General features: G+C 50.8%; 2 protein-coding genes across 2 annotated transcripts; one reads left to right on the plus strand and one right to left on the minus strand.

The window, feature by feature from the left end:
• Positions 1-581: 581 nt before the first annotated feature.
• Positions 582-5,551, plus strand: GGN (gametogenetin; the record flags this gene model as incomplete). The annotated part of the gene is made up of 4 exons (XM_081334326.1): positions 582-2,846; positions 2,991-3,046; positions 3,903-4,193; positions 5,419-5,551. 4 exons carry the CDS (start codon positions 582-584, stop codon positions 5,549-5,551), a joined length of 2,745 nt encoding a protein of 914 aa, XP_081190452.1.
• A 1,663-nt stretch (positions 5,552-7,214) lies between these two features.
• PSMD8 (proteasome 26S subunit, non-ATPase 8) lies at positions 7,215-18,218 on the minus strand. The gene is made up of 7 exons (XM_081334834.1): positions 18,016-18,218; positions 14,388-14,460; positions 12,545-12,647; positions 11,320-11,485; positions 9,294-9,394; positions 8,119-8,227; positions 7,215-7,551 (listed from the first exon to the last, which is right to left on the minus strand). The coding sequence occupies exons 1-7, from the start codon at positions 18,181-18,183 to the stop codon at positions 7,414-7,416; spliced, it is 858 nt and encodes a 285-aa protein (XP_081190960.1). The 5' UTR covers positions 18,184-18,218; the 3' UTR covers positions 7,215-7,413.
• Between the last annotated feature and the right edge of the window lie 584 nt (positions 18,219-18,802).

Here is an 18,802-nt window from a genome sequence, read left to right on the forward strand (position 1 = left end):
TGAAGACCCCTGGTATAACAGTTGGAAGGGACCTTGGAGGTCTTCTAGTCCAACCCGCCGCTCAAGCAGGAAGACCCTACCATTCCGGACAAATGGAATGCCTAATCTCTTCTTAAAAGCCCTGGGGGGGGGGGGAATGAAGCACCCACGACTTCTGGAGGCAGGTTGTTCCACTGGTTAATTGTTCTCACCGGTTGTAAGTTGTAGCTTTGAATGGTCCCTAAAGGAACTGTTGTTAAGCCGAGGCTTACCTGTCTTAAAGCAGGGTTTCCCAACTTGGCAGCTTGAAGATGGGTGGACTTCAACTCCCAGAATTCCCCAGCCCGCAAAGCAAAGGTGGCTGAGGAATTCTGGGAGTTGAAGTCCATCCATCTTCAAGCGGCCAAGGCTGAAAAATCACTGAAATTCATCTGAACTGAATTCTTGGTGTGCTGTATATTTTGCTCCTAGCTGGAGTCCTGGAATTCCAGCCCAAATGCTATCTTGGGCACTGCTAGCCCTGCAACCCCCCCCCCCCTGACTCGTCCCCTTCTCTCCTGGCCTCTCACTCCCCGCTTTTCTCCGCAGGATGACTGACTATAATGGGCAATGTTCAATCCGAAGCCACCCCAGAATCAGAATCGGTCAAAGATGGGGTGGAGAAAACGAACCCGGACACGAACAGATCGGAACAGGAATTAAGCAGAAGCAAACATGATTTGGGCAGCCAGCCCCCTGGTCCTCCGGTCCCTGAACACAAAGGGGTCAGCCAGACGCTGAGCAGCCAGCCAGGGGGAGGGGACCGACAGTCCGGAACGGCAGAGATGGGGAAGAACCATTCCAAAACATCAAAACTCAAGCTCTCTTCTATGTGGACCCAGAACTCGATCAGTGCTGGATTGAAGGAGGCCAGCCTTTGCGACAAGGACCTCGGGGCAGAGAAATGGGGCTTGGCTTCTCTGAGCAGGGCTGACCTTCCCAGCGGACCGGGGCTCCCAGAAGACCCCAAAGGCCTGAAGATGATGCTCAGGCCCTCTCCGGCAGCAGCCCCCCACCCTGACCCCCAAGATCTGAGCGCCAAGAAGGCTCCGACGAGAGGGAAGGCCAAGTCAGAGAACATCCAGCTGGCCAAGAGCGTGGGAGGAATGCTACTTCAGCCCGGAAAAGTGACCGAAGTGAGCCAAGGAGGAGACCCACCTAAGGTTGTGGTGGAAACTCAGGTGTGTTGGACTCAACACATTATGAGTGGTAAGGAAGGTGTGGAGAATGAGGAGCAACAGCCAGAACCTCCGGCTTCGGCGAAGAAACCGGTGGGGGCAGCGACACCTGGCGTGGAGCTGCTGAAGACAGGTGAGGACAACCTGGTAGGGCCTGGCTGGAGACCCCTCAACGAGAAGAATATGTTCAGGCCGGCTCCTTCTGGCTGTCTTGCTCCATCAGGGGCGAAGAAGGTCCCACCGTCGTGGGGAGCTGGCCAGAAGGAGAAGACCAGACAGTCGGACGGTGGCCCTGGGAGCGATGGCGACTTCCAAGGGCCAGCCGGCATTGGGCAGCTGCCCACGGAGTGGCTCAGCCCCTCCACCAACCCCCCAGAGAAGCTTCAGGCCCCGGAAAGCCACACCAAAACCGAGGCGAACACGGAGGCTCCAGGACCAGAGGTGGTCAATTATGAATCCATCTACCAGGATTTTTTGGACAAAGGGGTGAACCTCTTCTACAGAGTGACCATCCAACCGGGACAGTGGCCCCCCAGCATCATCAAGCAGAAGCCCAGCGTCATTTCCTCCGGCGTCTCCTATGCCGACGTCTTGAAGCAGTGCCCCCAGAAGAAGTCACCCGCCAGCCCTGCGCCCGTCTTGCCCAAAGCTTTGCAGCACCTCAGCACGGCGGGCAAGAAGCTGCCTTGCTTCAAAGGGCCGGAGAGGAACAATCCGGACGAGTTGTCCCCCCTCCGCCAGCTGTTCTTGGAGCACATCAAAAAGGTCACCCCCAAGGAATCGGGCCCAGCCACTCCCACCCAACAGGTGGTCACTTTCTTGGAGGAACTGTCCGCCAGCAACCCCAAGCGGGCCGAATGGCAGAGGCCCCGGCCCCCGACTCCGTACCCCCAGCGCCGCAAAGGCCAGGGGAAAAAGCTCTCCAAATTTGGCACGGCCGTGTCCCAAGTGGTGGCCTTCCTGAGCAGCGACCCCAAATACGATTGGCTAGTGCACGACGAGAGCGACGTGACGCTGGACGAGGTGCTCGGAGCCGGAGAAGAAGGTGCGGCCAACTGCACTGACCTGCCCGGCCCCGGGGGCAAAGGGGCAGAAGGCGAGGGAGCCTCCCAACCAGTGACCGCCCTCTTGTTGGACCAAGCCGTGGTGGCGGAAATCCACGGGAGTCCCCAGAGATCCTGCAGGAAGTCCCAAGGTCCGGAAGAGGCGGCCAAGGAGAGGTCCCCAGTTAAGGGCCTGTCCTCCAGCGCCGCCCAGCATGCCGTCTCTCCACTGGGGAACGATCCACCCCCAGGGCAATTGGTCGGCTCAAGTCAGCCTCCTTCCCAGGAGACTCTGGAGGTCCAGCCCAATTCTGCCATCTATCTCTGGGCCCCGGCCTGCGCTTTGCTGGAACCCGCGGCAGACCCGAAGGCGCCAGCCGGTGCCCCCCAAACGAGGCCCAAGGCCCGCAAGCAAAACCCGGCAGCCCCCAAGTCGAAGGAGAAGCTCAAGCCTCCAGGGCAGCCGAAAGGGAAGCTGCTGAAAGGCAAAGGCGCGAAGCAGTGGCCCCGGCCTTTCGGAATGAACTCCCAGCTGCGCTTGGACGGGCTCCCACCTTTCCCGCCGTTCGAAAAGGTTGCAAGACCGTTTTATTTCGGAGAGCCTTTGGTGAGTCCGGTGGATTGGGCCATGCGTGGATTTTTTTTCTTTCCTTTCCTTTCCTTTCCCGTTTTCCCCCTACCCGATTGCCCCCTATCTACCTCTCCTTCTATCAAGAATATTTAGAAAAAAACCCTTTTCTAATCCGAAAAGATTTGGGACTTCCTTGGTCCCCGGAGGATGGACAGGGCCCTCTTACGGCTGCAAGGGTGGGACCAGAGGCATCGTTTTGGTTAACATCCTCCCCCCCCCCCGGGAGGGTGGATCCTCACTTTGACATCTCGTCCTTTGCACCCTGAAAAGGGAGATTTATTTATTTCACATCCCCAGAGCTTACCCAACTCAAAAGCAGGAGCAATGGGAAAAGAAAACAAAAAGCATCAACCTAGAGGCGAAGAGATTCCAAAGGCTGCGGCCCAGGGCACCCTTCACGAGCCTTCAAAGGCGGCCCCTTTTTTTCAGCCAGGTGTTTTTAAAATAAAATTACAGGTAGTCCTCGACTTACAACAGTTCGCTTAGCGACCATTCAAAGTTACAACAGCACTGGAAAAAGCAACTCGTGACCATTTCTCACTCTCACGACGGTTGCGGCATCCCCACGGTCACGTGATCTACATTCGGGTGCTTGGCAACGGACTCCCATTTATGACCGTCGACGGGTCTCCTGGGCTCGTGGCGTCCCCTTTTGCCAAATTCCGACAAGCCCAAGTCTAGGGGGAAATCTGGATTCCCTTAACAGCGGTGCTGCAAATGGAACCAGCGGCCGTGATTCGGTTTAACCGGTGTGGCAAGAAAAGTCGTAAAATGGGGCAAAACTCAACATCTCACTTAGCAACCTCCATTTGGCGCTCCACCGTGGTCGTAAGTTGAGGACTACCCACAATAGGCTATATCGTGGCTTAGAACTCTGTGCGACGCTCGAGTCAACGAATCTTTGCCATTCATCAGGGTGAAACAAAGCATGACGAGGCAGGAGGTGAACCCAATTGTGTGTGTGTGTGTGTTTTAAAAAAAGAATTGTTAAATTGTTTGAATACTTTCTTAAATAAGACGGCAGACCTGAAGCTATACTTTTATATATTATATATTATATATTTCTGTTAGCCACTTGGGTCAGTATAAGAACCAGCTGACCTGTAGCTCATTATATGTCCAGGACCGGTCCCTTCCTCTGGACAAGCCCACCAGCCTCGAGCCAAATGCCTCCTTCACCCAGCCTAGTGCCGAACGAGATCCGGAGGCCGACCGATCCCGTGTCCACCACTGGCCGGCTTTCAGGGTTGCCGATTCGTGTCCCAGGAGATGCTACTGCAAACATCAGGAGCAGAGGAAGCTACCCAAGAACGTTCTGGCCTGGTGAGCAGGAACTGGTGCCGTCCGTGGCCAGGTGCAAATGGAAAATGGGCATTTCTATGCTGGCTACGGGCGATGGGCACCAATACAGAGGTTTTAAGGGGGGATAGTCTTTATGTATATACAGCAATAGTACTTCTTATATATCGCTTCCTTGTGCTTTACAGCCCTCTCTAAGTGGTTTACAGAGTCAGCGTATTGCCCCCAACGATCTGGGTCTTCATTTTACCCACCTCGGAAGGATGGAAGGGCGAGTCAACCTTGAGGTGGTCGGGATCAAACTCCTGGCGGTGGCCAGAGTTAGCCTGCAATACTACATTCCAACCACTGGGAGGGAGGGAGGGAAGAAGGAACTGTAAACCAGGAGGAAGGACTCCATAAACAGGAAGGAAGGAAGGAAGGAAGGAAGGAAGGAAGGAAGGAAGGAAGGAAGGAAGGGAGGGAGGGGAATAGCACTAGCGCTTAGACTTACATACGGCTTCACAGTGCTTTACAGCCCTCTGTAAGCGGTTACAGAATCTGCATCTTCTGCCTCCAACAATCTGGGTCTTTATTTTACCCACCTCGGAAGGATGGAAGGGCGAGTCAACCTTGAGCCGGTCGGGATCAAACTCCTGGCTGTGGGCAGTTAGCCTGCAATACTACATTCTAACCACTGCGCCACCAGGTTCTAATATCAATAGTGTTATACGTGCATACAAAGATACGGCATTCCTAGGCTTGGGACAAACGGCCTGTACAGCTGGTCCATCACGTATGGCCACATTTGAGACCAGAATTTCAGGCCACGGTGGTCATGTGAACTGCTGTTAAGTGAACCACGCAGCCGTGGAGCAACTTTGGATTGCCCCATTGCCTGTCAGAAGCCGCGGGTGGGAAGGCCCAAAGACTCCGCAACTCTTGTAAGTACGTGGTGGCTGCGGAGTACCAAATTTTGATCACCTGACCTAGGGGTGCTGCGATGGTTGCGCCTGCTAGAATGGACCGTAGGTTACTTTTTAAAGTCCTGTTGTAACACCGAGCGGTCGCTGAACAAATGGTTGTTAAGCCGAGGACTACCTGTATCAAGGTCTGTAACGACATCCAGACTCGTTTGCCAATACCTTGGCCGGGCAACGGCCTCTTTGCAAGGGCACCCCTGGAGGGGGCGCTGCGAAGAAGGCCGAGCTGGCACCAAGCGAGTGGGCTTGTCGTTCTTCCCCTTGTGATTTGGACTCTTTTGTTCCAGGCTCAACCCCTCTGCTAACCACCTGACGGAGCCTCCCTGGGTGGCTACAGCCATGCTAGCTGTCTCCTTGGTAGCCGGGACCAAGTTCTGCCTGGATTCTTACAAACAGCAACATTTAGCCAACGAGGACTGAGCTACGACTGCTCCAAGCTTCCTGCTCAATAAACCTTGTACACCACCAGGGAGCTGTGACTGTGTGCCTTTGTTCTCCAACCTTGGCCACTTTGAAGACTTGTGGACTTCGACTCCCAGCATTCTTCAGCCAGCAGTCCAGGGCACTTTAAGCAACCTCGCTGGCTGGGGAATTCAATCGGAGTAGAGCTGGGAGGGACCTTGGAGGTCTTCTAGTCCAACCCCCTGCTCAAGCAGGAGACCCTACATAATTTGAAACAAATGGCTGTCCGGTCTCTTCTTAAAAACCTCCAGTGATGAAACACCCACAACTTCTTGTGGCAAGCTGTTCCACCGGTTAGTTGTCCTCACTGTCAGGAAGTTTCTCCTTAATTCTCTCTTTGATCAGCTTCCAACTGTTGTTTCTCGTCCTGCCCTCTGGTGCTTTGGAAGAAATAAGCTGACCCCCTCTTCTTTGTGGCAGCCCCTCAAATACTGGAATACGGCTATCATGCTGTTGCCATAGTCCCTTCTTTCCTCCAGACTAGCCCACTCCTGCAATTCCGGGAGCTGAAGTCCCCCCACTCTTTCTCAAAGTTGCCATGGTTGAGAAACACTGAACTAGGGATACAAAGGTCAGTGTGGCTAGGAGATGTGTGTCCGTACTACTCTCTGCAATCTAGGACTACGGTTCCCGGACAGCCTTGCCCACAAGTCGCGTGACTTGAACAGTTTTGAGATTTTAATTCAAGACAGTTTGGCCTTTCCAGGTCGGAGAAGGCTGGACTGCAGTTGCCTTTAGAATAGAAATAGAATAGGAAAGAACAGAATAGAATTATAGAATAGGAATAGAAATAGAATAAACGAATAGAATTACAGAATAGAATAGGAAGAGAATTACAGAATTATAGAATAGGAATAGAATAGAATAGGAATAGAATAGGAATAGAATTAGAATAGAATAGAATAGAATAGAATAGAATAGAATAGAATAGAATAGAATAGAATAGAACAGAACAGAATAGAATAGAAGCTGGAAGGGACCTTGGACGTCTTTAGTCTCAGATAATCATCAAGTGAGTTTGCCTCTCCCACTGTGGTCATATTATCACACATCCCGTTCAGCTGGAAAGTGCCTGTTTGATCTGGGTTTATTCCAATGTAGAGAGGACTCTCCAAACTTGGCCACTTTTTAAGACTTGTGGACTTCAACTCCCAGAATTGCCCAGCCAAAGTTTGGAGACTCCCGATGTAAACTCCAAGCCCAGCTTATTTGACAAACTGCAGAGAAACAAACCGTGACATAGCATGAAGTTAAATTGACTTTTAAGATGATCACGTTTGTAGAAAAAAACAAACCCTGTATTTAACCTACAACTATTCCACTAGATGCAAGGAAGCATGATCTTTTTTTAAAAAAAAGAAAAAAAAGAAAAATCAATTGCCAGTCTTGGGAGAGCTATTTAATTTCGATCTGGTCAGACAGCAAAGGAAATCTGTTTCTGGTAAACCCAGAGAATCCTGACCATATAATAAATTGGCCCTGATACTTAAGAAGTTAAATAGCAGGTTCCACCCTCCCTTTGCAGTCAAAAAAGCCCGAGGTCAATCAGCTTTTCTTTCCATGCTCAGAGGGCCTCTCTCCACCTGGGATCAAGGAACAAAATGACTCAAAACGACACGTGGACCAGCCTGGCTTATCAGCTTTACTCAAACAGTGACCGCACCACCCACCGAGGGCTCCGACATGTTCCCATTTTAAGACAAAAGTTTGCCAGATTGAGTGGAACTGGCACGCGCGCGCGCACACACACACACAGTCACACAGAAAACAAAATATAGAGAAGCCACAGCCCACAGTCCCAGCCTGCAGCGAGGGCACGTTCAGACGATCATTTCCAACTGCCGAGCATATTCAATGACCTGCTTGGCCAGCTCTGTGGAGGGGATGGTGGCGTCTTCCGCTTTCTGCTGCTGCCCCATGAAGCAGTAGTGGTTGTTTGGACCCAGGAGCCAGCCTCGCTGGAAGGGGGGAGGAGAAGCTGCGTGAGTTGAGGGGCTGACGGAGCAGCCCAGCAAGGCAGCCAAGGGAAATTCCTTGCCCACAAGAGAAGAGGGAGGGGAGGGGAGGGGAGGGGAGGGGAGGGGAGGGGAAGGAAGGAAGGAAGGAAGGAAGGAAGGAAGGAAGGAAGGAAGGAAGGAAGGAAGGGGGAAGGAAAAGGAAAGGGAAGGAAGGAAGGGCAGGCAGGAAGGAGAAAGAATAGGGTTGGCAGGAAGGAAGGAGGGAGGGAGAAAAGGGAGAAAGAAAAAGGGAGAGGAGAGGAAAGAGTTGGCTGGCAGGCAGGCAAGAGAAAGAGAAAAGGGTTGTCAGGAAGGAGGGAGAGGAAAAGAGAAAAGAAAAAGAAAGAAAGAGAAAGAAAGGAAGGAAGAAGAGAAAGAAAAAGAAAGAAATTCCTCCACAGAAGAAGCCAAAGCAGCTGAGGAAGCCGCACGGCCAGGCTGACGGCTCACGAGGAGGAGCGTGGGCAGAGTTGGGCCCTGGTCAGCGGAGCTGCCCTCCCGGCGACTGGCCCAGCCCGGCCCCCTCACCTTCTTGGCGTAGTCGGACATCTTTTTGGGGGTGAAGAACAGCATCCGGGTGGCCTCGTTCAGGAGGATCTTCTCATAGGCCTTCTCGATGCAGCTGGCAATTTCATCCCTGAGGTGGGGGGGAGGGGGGGGGGAAGGAAGGAAGGGAGAACCCAGGTCAGCCCCAGCCGGGAAAGAAGCGCTGAGAGAGGCCCGGAGCCAGGAAAGGCCCTGGGAGGAGAGAGAGGCCGGGCAGAGACTGGTGGGGAAGGGCTGGACCGGAGTCCCTTTCAAGCCGCATTTCTCAAAGCTGGCCTTAGTTTAAAACCAAGATACAACCCAGCAGGCTCGGACCGTAAACAACCATGGTTTACAGTTTGGCAAAATGCACAAATATTGCCCGGCCACCCATCAAACGCGATCCTGGTTAGTGTGCTTTGTAAACCTGACACCCCCCTGGACGTAACTGAGCCTGGAATGCTGGTTCTCAGGCAGTTGGCAAGCCGGCATGTATCCAGGATGGTTGCAGCTTCCCCGGGGTCCTCAGTTTCTGGCCAGCACAGTTAATGGAAGAAGCTGGACTTGCTTAACAAACGGATGACTCAGTTAACAAGGGCTGAGTTTCACTTAAAACTGTGGCCAAAAGAAAAAAAAAGCTTGCAAAACTCCGGCATGTCTGCCTGCTCAGCTATGGAAATTCTGGCCTCCACGGCAATCGTAAATCAAGGATTACCTGTGCAGGTAGTCCTCCACTTACGACCACGACCGAGCCCAACATTTCTGTTGCTGACATTGGCTAAGTGAGTTTGGCCCCCGTTTTATGACCTTTATTGCCCCTGTCGTAAAGTGAATTGCTGTACTTGTTAAATTAGTAACGTGGTTGTGAGTGAATCTGGATTCCCCCCCCCTTGATGTGGCTTGTCAGGATGCACGGGGGGGGTGGGTGTGTGTCACGTGACCCCGGGGGAATGCTGCGACCGTTGTAAATGTGAGCCAGTTGCCAAAGGTCTGAATTTGGATCGCAGGGATGCTGCAACGGTTGTGTGAACAAGGGTCATAAGTCACTCTTTTCAGCGCCCTTGTGACCTTGAATGGTCACTGAGTGAACTGTTATAAGTCAAGGACTACCTGTAGTAAGAGGGGGGGCCCTCCCCCAATACCCCGGGTGTCCCCAAGCTGAAAGGAGCGAGGCCCACCTGACTGTGTCCAGCAGGATGTCAATGAAAAAGGCGTAACTCTCTGCCGGGATGTTGCCTTTGGCCAGGAAGACTTTGTTGTAACTACCTTCCATCAGGTACTGAAGAGGAGAACAGATTACACAATCGTCACAACAACAACAACTACAACAAAAGCATCCCTGAAATCCGTCTCACAAAAAGTGGAGGGATGACGATATGGCTCGCTGCTGCCCAAGAGATACACTGACGTTGAAGGCATGGCTGAATGGAGTCGTTAAAGAAAGGATTGCCAAAATGAAATGGGAATGGCAAAAATAGAAACAGTTGCAAGGTCAGTTTAACTGCTTAAAGATTTGAATTGTTGAACTGGCCCACGGCAAGTTGTCCCGAGTCGTGAGTTGCCGAGGTGAGCCAGCTCGTCCCATTCCGGCGGAGAGGGGCACATCCTGAATATGTATAAGGTTTTTCATCTACCCACTTTGGGGATTTTGATATTATTTTACTGATTAAACCAATTTATGGGCGACTCCGTGCAGCTTGCAACCGTTAAAATATCCACTGTATAATTAAAAAGAACTATACATGCGCACATCCGAACGGCAGCAACAAAACATTCCAAGTTAGCCACGTGATTGGCCCCATGTCCATTAGCAGTCCCCAGGCATGTTGAATAGAGAATAACAGAACTGGAAGGGACCCTGGAGGTCTTCTAGTCCAACCCCCTGCTCAAGCAGGAGTCCCTACACCATTTCAGACAAGCGGCTGTCCAGTTTTTCCTTAAAATCCTCCAGTGATGGGGCACCCACAACTTCTGAAGGCAAGCCGTTCCGCTGATTAATTGTTCTAACTATCAGGAAATTCCTCCTTAGTTCCAGGTTGCTTCTCTCTCTACTTGGTTTCCATCCACTGTTTCTCGTCCCGCCTTCAGGGGCTTTGGAAATTAAGTTGTCCCCCCCATCTTCTTTGTGGCAGCCCCTCAAATACTGGAATACAGCTATCATGTCTTCCCAAGTCCTTTTCTCTAGACTGGCCATACCCAATTCTTCCAACCGTTCTTCACGTGTTTTAGTCCCCAAGCCCCTAACCATCTTTGTTGCTCTTCCCTGCTGAGAAAACCACGTGCTTAAGGCCCTTTGCGAAAAGCAACAGGTGAGAGGAATCAGACATCTCCCACATAAAAAAAAAATATGGGGGAGAACAGAAACTCAAACCTCTGACATCATCAAACATCCCTATCTTCCTATCCCAGCTCCTTGGGGAGGATCCGACAGGTGGATGGAAATGCCAAATCCAGTCTAAACATCGAGCTGATTGTGCGAGAAAATGTGTTGTTGTTGTTAGCTACAAAGTCTTGTCTGACCCATCGAGTCCCCATGGACGACGTTCCTCCAGGCCTTCCTGTCCTTTACCATCTTCTGGAGTCCCTTTAAGCTCAAGATAGATGATAGATACATATATAGATACATAAAATGGATGGAAGATGGATGAATGGATGGATGGATAGAAAAAGAGATACGTAAGTAGAGGGAGAGATGATGGATGGATGGATGGACAGATGTTGTTGTTGTTAGTTGTGAAGTCGTGTCCGACCCATCGCAACCCCATGGACCACGTTCCTCCAGGCCTTCCTGTCCTCTACCATCTTCTGGAGTCCATTTAGGCTCACGCCTACTGCTTCAGTGACTCCATCCAGCCACCTCATTCTCTGTCGTCCCCTTCTTCTATTGCCCTCCACCTTTCCCAGCATGAGGCTCTTCTCCAGTGAGTCCTTCCTTCTCATTAGGTGTCCAAAGGATTTGAATTTTAGCTTCAGGATCTGGCCTCCTAAAGAGCAGTCAGGGTTGATCTCCTCTAGGACTGACCGGTTTGATTGCCTTGCAGTCCATGGGACTCGCAGGAGTCTTCTCCAGCACCAGAGTTCAAAGGCCTCCATTCTTTGGCGCTCAGCCTTTCTTACGGCCCAGCTTTCACTGCCATACATTGCAACTGGGACAAAACGTTAACAATCCACAATTAAAAAGATGGGGAGGAAGGGAGTGGTTACCTGCTCCAGAGATACAGGGTGCTTGATGTAGACGTTAGTCTGGATGTCCTTGGACGGCAAGCGTTCCAGCTCGGTGTGAAACTCGGCAACACGGTTTTGGGACAGCAGGAAGAGGAGGTTCAAACCCAACAGCTGGTGCTTATAGGCCGACTCGGGCAATTCGTCTCTGAGGTAGGAGCAAGGAGAGATGGGGAACATGTCAAGAGGGGGGTGGTGAGGATGGGAGGGCCTGTGGGCAAAAAGCCTAGAATAAAATAAATTAGCAAAATGCACCGCTCCCACCCACACTAGGTGCCTTTCCCTCCCCTCCAGCAGCCAAGATCCTCTCCAGCTGGCTGGCTGAGGAATTCTAGGAGTTGAAGTCCAGAAGTTTTTTTAAGTTGCCAGGTTTGGAGACCCCTGGCATAGAAAAATGTTTCTCAACCTTGGGCCCTTTAAGACTTCTGGACTTCAACAACTGACGTCAACCCCTCTTAAAGCTCCCTAGCGTGATGGCTGAGGGATTCTGGGAGTTGAAGTCCACCCCTCTTAACGCTCTCTAGCATGATGGCTGAGGGATTCTGGGAGTTGAAATCCACTCCTTTTAACGCTCTCTAGCGTGATGGCTGAGGGATTCTGGGAGATGAAGTCCACACATCTTAAAGTTGCCAAGGCTTACTGTCCTCTGATTTACTAAATTCACCCAAGTGCCTGTAGCCATAGAAGGTACAAAAGTTGGCTAACTATGGTTCAAGTGGGCTGCTGAACACACCCAACCTGAAGTGAAGGCTTGCCGGAGCACTCGGGATCACTGTGGCTGGGATAATGTGGAAAAAATCACAAGGAGCTTGGTAGGCTAACTCCTCCCAATTTCACAAACTTGCAGCTTCTCCCCTATCATTTCTTTGTTCTAGAATGGCACCCAATCTTGCTTAATATTAGATTCCTACGATGCTTTTATTTTGTACAACTCAAAAGTGGTCTACTTAACGCTATTTTCTCTAGCACAATAATCCGGGGAGACGGGCTGAGACACAGGGGACTAAGCCACTCAGCTGGCTTTCATGCCTAAAGCCAGGCTAGACCGTAGGGCATCCCAGTTCCTAGTCCAGCAGCTTCACCCCTACCCGAGACTCAACCTTTTACAGATTTATTTTTTGATAGTTTTGATATCTTGTCCCACGGCTTTCGGGATTGCCTGAGGGAAAAAAACATTCCCTCCAAAAAAAAAGGCAAAAATATTTACTTGTAGTCAAAGTAGTAGCATTTCAGCTGGGCCATGTATCTTTCAAAAGATGGGATGTCTTTCTTTAGGATGCTCCACTGGGCTCCGATTTCTAAAATGTCTCCTTGAAAAAGGAAGATAAGAACAGGCAGAGCATGAAATAACAATAACGACGACGACACAACAATGATTATTTAATTATTTAATTCCCTTGATTATTTAATTCTTTTAACTTCTGTATTTATATTCTGATATTTATTGCCCTGTACACCGCCCTGAGTCCTTCGGGAGAAGGGCGGTATAAAAATTTAATAAAACTAAAACTAAGCAAGGACAGCACAAAAGCACAGGGCCAACAGTTGGCCTTTCAGCGGGGAAAACTCGCTGTCCTCCAATCAATTCAGAGCAAATGACAAGGATGGAGGAACAGATGACTTGGATTTTCATTAAGTCACAGGCAACGACTTCCTGCGTTCCAGCAGGGTGGAATTATCACAGGCGTGACCTAGGCCTTTCCCGTGCTGTTAAAATGAGTCACGTGAGGCGTTTTGAACCCTACAAAAAAATTCAGCCAAGATCCAATCTTCGCCTCGACATGGCTGAAATTTAACAGGCTGACCACTAAGGAACTCCTGGCTGGGCAGTGAAGATAGTCCACGACTTAGCGACCATCCATTTGGCGACCGTTCAAAGTTACAACAGCACTGAAGAAAAAAAAAACGTCCATTTTTCAGTTACGACCTTTTTATGATAGTTGCAGTGCCCTGGAGTGGTGTGTGTGTGTGTGTGTGTGTAGTGCGGTGATCCCTTTGTGTGACCTTCTGACCAGCCAAGCCAATGGGGAAGGCCAGATTCGCTTAACAATGCTGTTATTCACTTAACGACTGCAGTGACTCAGTTAACAACGGTGGCAAGAAAGGTTGTAAAACGGGGCACAACTCACCTAACAAGTGTCTCGCTTAGCAGCATATGCTTTAGGCTCAATTGTGGTCATTAAGTGGAGGACTGCAGCTGTACAGGCAGCCCTTGACTCACAATCACAACTGGGTCCGGAATTCCTGTGACTAAGCAAGGCAGTTCAGTGAGCCCGGCCCGATTTTACAACCTAGTTTTTGCCATAGTTGTTAAGCGAATCATGCGGTCGTTAAGCGAATCTCCCCCCCCCCTTTTTTTTTTACTCTGCTTGCTGGAAGCCGGCTGGGAAGGTTACGCATGCCGATTACGTAACCCTGGGATGCTGCAACCGTCATAAACACAGGGTGGTTGCCAAGCGCCCGAATTTTTGATATGGTGACTTGTGGGGATGCTGTGATGGTGGAGTGTGAAGATGGGTGGTTTTTCCCAATGCCGTCATAACTTAAATGGTCGCCAAACAAATGACTGTAAGTTCAGGACTACTTGTACTTGGGTACCCGTTTGTAAGCGACCTGAACAAACAGGATTTCAATATAGTGAAAAACATTTAACCAGCCTACACCGTGTTTTCTCCCCCCCCAGCAAAAAAGACCGGGTCTCATATTAATGTTTGCTCCAAAAGACACATCAGGGCTTCTTTTCAGATTAGGGTTTATATTCGGGGAAATACGGTACTAAATGCCTCCCTCTGGCTGGCGGGTCTTAACTAAGGCTTATATTACGAGCATCCTGGGGGAAAAAATCATGCTAGGGCTTATTTCCCATTTGGCTCTCATTTGGGGGCAAACGCGGTAGTTTAAGGGAGAAGGCTTTCTGACATGGAAGGACGAGTCTGTTCGCTGCTCAGCTTGGTGGTCAGAATTCAGGGATTAGGGCAGAATTTCTCCAGCCCTCTTCCAAAATTAGAAGGCACCCGGTCAAGCTACGTGCGGGCTCGTATAGTACTCACTTGCCAAAATAAGCTGCTGTTTAGTCAGTTTGGTGCCAGTGGTGGGCAAGAAGTTCAGCTCAAGCAGAGCCAACTGAAACGCAAGAGGGAAAGAGGCTAGCAGACAATCAAGCTCACCGCAGTGTATTACCATCTCCTCTGATACAGAAAACACCATCAACGCCCCACGATCCCCTGCGACCGAGGTGGGGAACTAGGTAGCCCCCCCCTTTACGACTTGTGGACTTCAACGCCCAGAATTCCTGAGCCAGCATGGGAGTTGAAGGCTGGCTGGGGAATTCTGGGCGTTTGAAGTCCGCAAGTCATAAAAGAGCCCAAGTTTACAGGGTCAGCATTCTATCCCCCCAACATATTGCCCCTCATTTTACCAGCCTCAGAAGGACGGAAGGCTGAGTCAACCTTGAGCCGGTCAGGATCGAACTCCTGGCAGTGGGCAGAGTTTGCCTGCAATCCTGCATTCTAACCACTGCGCCGCCACGGCTCTTAAGTGAGCTTTGCCCCATTTTACGACCTTGCTTGCCACAGTTGCTAAGTGAATCTTTGCAGTCGTTAAGTTAGTGACCCGGTTGTTAAGTGAATCTGGCTTCCCCATTGACTTGGCTTGTCAGAAGGTGGCAAAAGGGGATCACGTGATCCCAGGACGCTGCAACCGTCATAAATATGAGCCAGTTGCCAAGTGCCTTAATTCTGATCACGTGACCACCGGGAATGCTGCAACAGTCATTAAGTGTGAAAAATGGTCATAAGTCACTTTTTCCAGTGCTGTTGGAACTAAATGAACCGTTGTAAGCCGAGGACTGCCTGTACTGAAGACCCGGTTCCACCCCTCTCCCCTGAGATCACCTGACCTCAGTTTGAGCACTTGGCAACCAGCCCAGCTTTCCATTTGCAGCATCCCATGGCCACAATTTACCGGTATGTTCTGTCAAACAACTTTGTTTACTGCCCGTTTTCAGCAAAACACGGCACAGCAAATAAAGGACCACTGCAAAAAGAAAAAAAAAAGGTTGTAAAATTGGGTCAGTCGTATGATGATCCCCTTTACAACCATCATGACTTACGACTTTAATGGGCAGGCTCCATTATGGTCATAAATGGAGGACTACCTGTATGCTACCTTAAATATTTTTTTTAAACAGCAATGTATTAACAATAAACAAACAGAACCCCTGACAGCTGCCAGAGATTGAGGCTCTAATTTCAGACAATCCACCCTTGCTGATAAAAACGATGGACAAGTGCGTCCGGTAACTTTGCTTTAGCAAGGAATCCTCCTGGCTGAAGCATTGGGCTGGAGGGAGCAATCCTCTCCGTTCGGAGTGTGTGACTCAACAGAGAAATTAATACAGGAAAAAACAGCAAGCTGAATCATTCGCCTCCCTCCCCAGTTCGAAATGTCATTTATATTTGCTTGTTTATTACTATATCTTACATGCTGCTCCATTTCCAGGGATTCCGAACCCCCCGACAGTATTCATTCAAAGATCCCAAAGAAAAAATCAGTTTTAATAAAGTTGCATTCGCCGTTTGGGAAGTAGTCTTTCTGGAACTGTGCTTTTTATGGCTCTATAAACGCCTTTTTCTTTTTGGGGGTAGCCCCTGATCTGTGGAACAATCCTCCTCAAGACAAGATGGATGCCCCAACTCTTCTTAGGAAAACTATTCTGTTTTGTCCATCTTCAGCATTAAGGTCAGTTGAAGGGGGGGTGAGGGTGTCCCCTTTGGGCTGCTCTGTTAGGATGCTCGGCCACCGTTTGGTATCTATTCAAGGTGGACAGTGATTAATATTTATATGTTAGTAATATGTAAGGGTGTAGGTCTATACATATGTTGTATATCAGGGGTGTCAAACTCAATTTCATTGAGGGCCGCATCAGCATGGCGGTTGCCCTCAGGGGGCCGGGTGGGTGTGGCCTGGGTGGGCGTGGCCTACTGGGTGGGCGTGGCTAGAGTGCGTATGGCCTACTGGGTGGGCCTGGCCAGCTCTACATCGTTGGCATCAAGGGTGCCTATGGGGGCCTGGGCAGGAGTGGGACAGATCTGAGGGTCTCTGGCAGAAGGAGGGTCTCTGGGCCAGGGGCAAGGCAGCGGGGGCCGTTCCCTCACTGTTTCCAGGATGGCTTCGTGTGGCCTCATGAAACCACTTCGCGGGCCGCATCCGGGCCTTGTGTTTGACATGTCTGTTGTATATAGTATGTTTAAATGTGTGCAATGTGTACACTGACAGCCAGCAACTAAACTTTACTTTTAATGTGTGCCATTGTGCCCACAGTGAAAAATGGCAATAAAGGTTATCTTTCTATCTATCTATCTATCTATCTATCTATCTATCTATCTATCTATCTATCTATCTATCTTTTAAAGATTCATAAAGCTGCTCAAAGTCAGAGAGCACGATTGATATATATGTTCATATTTTAATGTTCCATGACTTTGTATTGTTTTTTGTTTGTTTGTTTAGGATTTGTTTTCTTGCTGCATGCCGCTCGGTGTGACATTCCCTACAGTGGCCTTCTTTTATTTTTCTGTCTTCCAGCTTACAATCCGTAAGAGCAACAATTAGGTTAAAATAACAGCAACACTAAAATCGATTACGGGACAATAAGTTAATTAGAGAAATAAAAAGAAAGGCACATCGTTTTTAAAGAAAGGCCATTTGGGCCTTATGGAGAAAGAGCTTCGCCAACCAGCATCTCTTGGCCCTGTTGTCCCCCCCCTCCACCCCACCCCCCCGGTCTCCCCTACGCCACGGAACCACATACAGGTAGTCCTCCCGCTTACAACAGCTCATTTAGTGACCGTTCAAAGTTACAACGGCAGCGATACAAAGTGATTTAGGACCGTTTTTCACACTTAACGACCGTCGCAGCATCCCCCCGATCGCGGGATTTACATTCAGATGCTTGGCAGCCGGTTCATATTTATTTATTTATTTATTTATTTATTTAATTGAATTTCTATACCGCCCTTCTCCCGAAGGACTCAGGGCGGTGACGGTCGGAGCGTCCCGGGGATCGCTGGATCCCCTTTTTGTGACCTTCTGACCAGCAACGTCCAATAGGGAAAAGCCAGATTCACTTAAGAACTCTGTTCTCAATTGAACCCCGGCAGCGTTTCTCTTAGCAACAGCGGCGGGCAAGGTGGTAAAAGGGGGCCAAGCTCCTTTAACAAATGTCTCACGCTCAGCAGGAGAAAAGGTTGGCCTCCCTTGTGGTCGTAAATCGAGGAAACCCCCCCCCCCCAGATGCCGCCTATCCCCCACAGCAGGGGTCTTCAAACTCGGCCCTTTTATGACTCATGGACTTCAACTCCCAGAATTCCTCAGCCAGCGTACCTGGCTGAGGAATTCTGGGAGTTGAAGTCCATGAGTCATAAAAGGGCCGAGTTTGAAGACCCCTGCCCCACAGCCTCCCTCCCAAGTCACCCCGGCTGCCTTCTTCCGGATCCCCGGTTTTCTCGCCGCCTCCTCCGCTCAGCCCTTCGGGACCGAGTTCTGCTTCCCCCGTTTTGTCTGTTTCTAGTCTTCCCCCCAACGGCAGTTTCAAGCATCCTCCCAAGTTCCCACCGGGCGGTCTCTAGTCTCCCCCCCCCTCTCCCCGCCCCCCTCCCCTCGACGGCCTCCTCTCACCTTAAGGCGGCCCAGCAAGTCGCCGCACTTGCTCAAGCTGAGGTTCTTGCGGTTCCACTCCGCCCGCAGCTGCTCGTACATCCCCGCCGCTTCCTTCAGCCCCGCCGCATCGGCCCCGTTCAGCACCGGGCCGCCGGCCGCCGCCATCATGGCCACCGCCGAAGCCATGAATCTGCACCCGGCGGGACCGTCGCGAAAAGGCCGCAAGCCGCCTCCGCGCTTTACGGCCGCGGCCGTCAATCGAGCGTCTCCCTTGGCAACGGCGGCGGCCGGCTCGCGCTTCGCCCGATTGGCTGGGAGGAGTTTGGCGCATGCGCCGAGCGGATTCTAAAAAAAACAAAAAAATATGCTCGCGCCGCCTGGTGGCGCCGGTTGAGGGGAGAATTTCGAGGTGTGGGGAGGATTAAACGGCGTTTCGGTGCGGAGTTTGGGGAAGGCGCGGAAAGGACAGCGCAGGGTCCCCCGCCCTCAGTAAAGCGAAAAGCGTGGCAAGCGGAGGCGATTTTGACGTGACACGGCGTCGAAGTAGCCAGGTTTCTGTTTAAGGGGGCGAGGTCAGTGACGTCATTGGGCTCCGTTGACGTCATCGTGCCAGCGCTTCCGTCTCTAAGCTGCACCAGCTTGGGGGACCGCTGGATGGCAGCAGAGAGAGTTTTCTCTTTTCCGCCCTCTAGTGGTTTCTGCAGCCCGGACATGGGGAGACTCCAGGAAGATTAAACCAGGAGGCTTCAAACTTGGCAACTTTAAGACTTGTGGACTTCAACTCCCAGAATTCCTCAGCCAGCCA

This window comes from Vipera berus (assembly GCF_964194415.1).
Source record: "Vipera berus genome assembly, chromosome: 9".
Lineage (NCBI taxonomy): Eukaryota > Metazoa > Chordata > Lepidosauria > Squamata > Viperidae > Vipera > Vipera berus.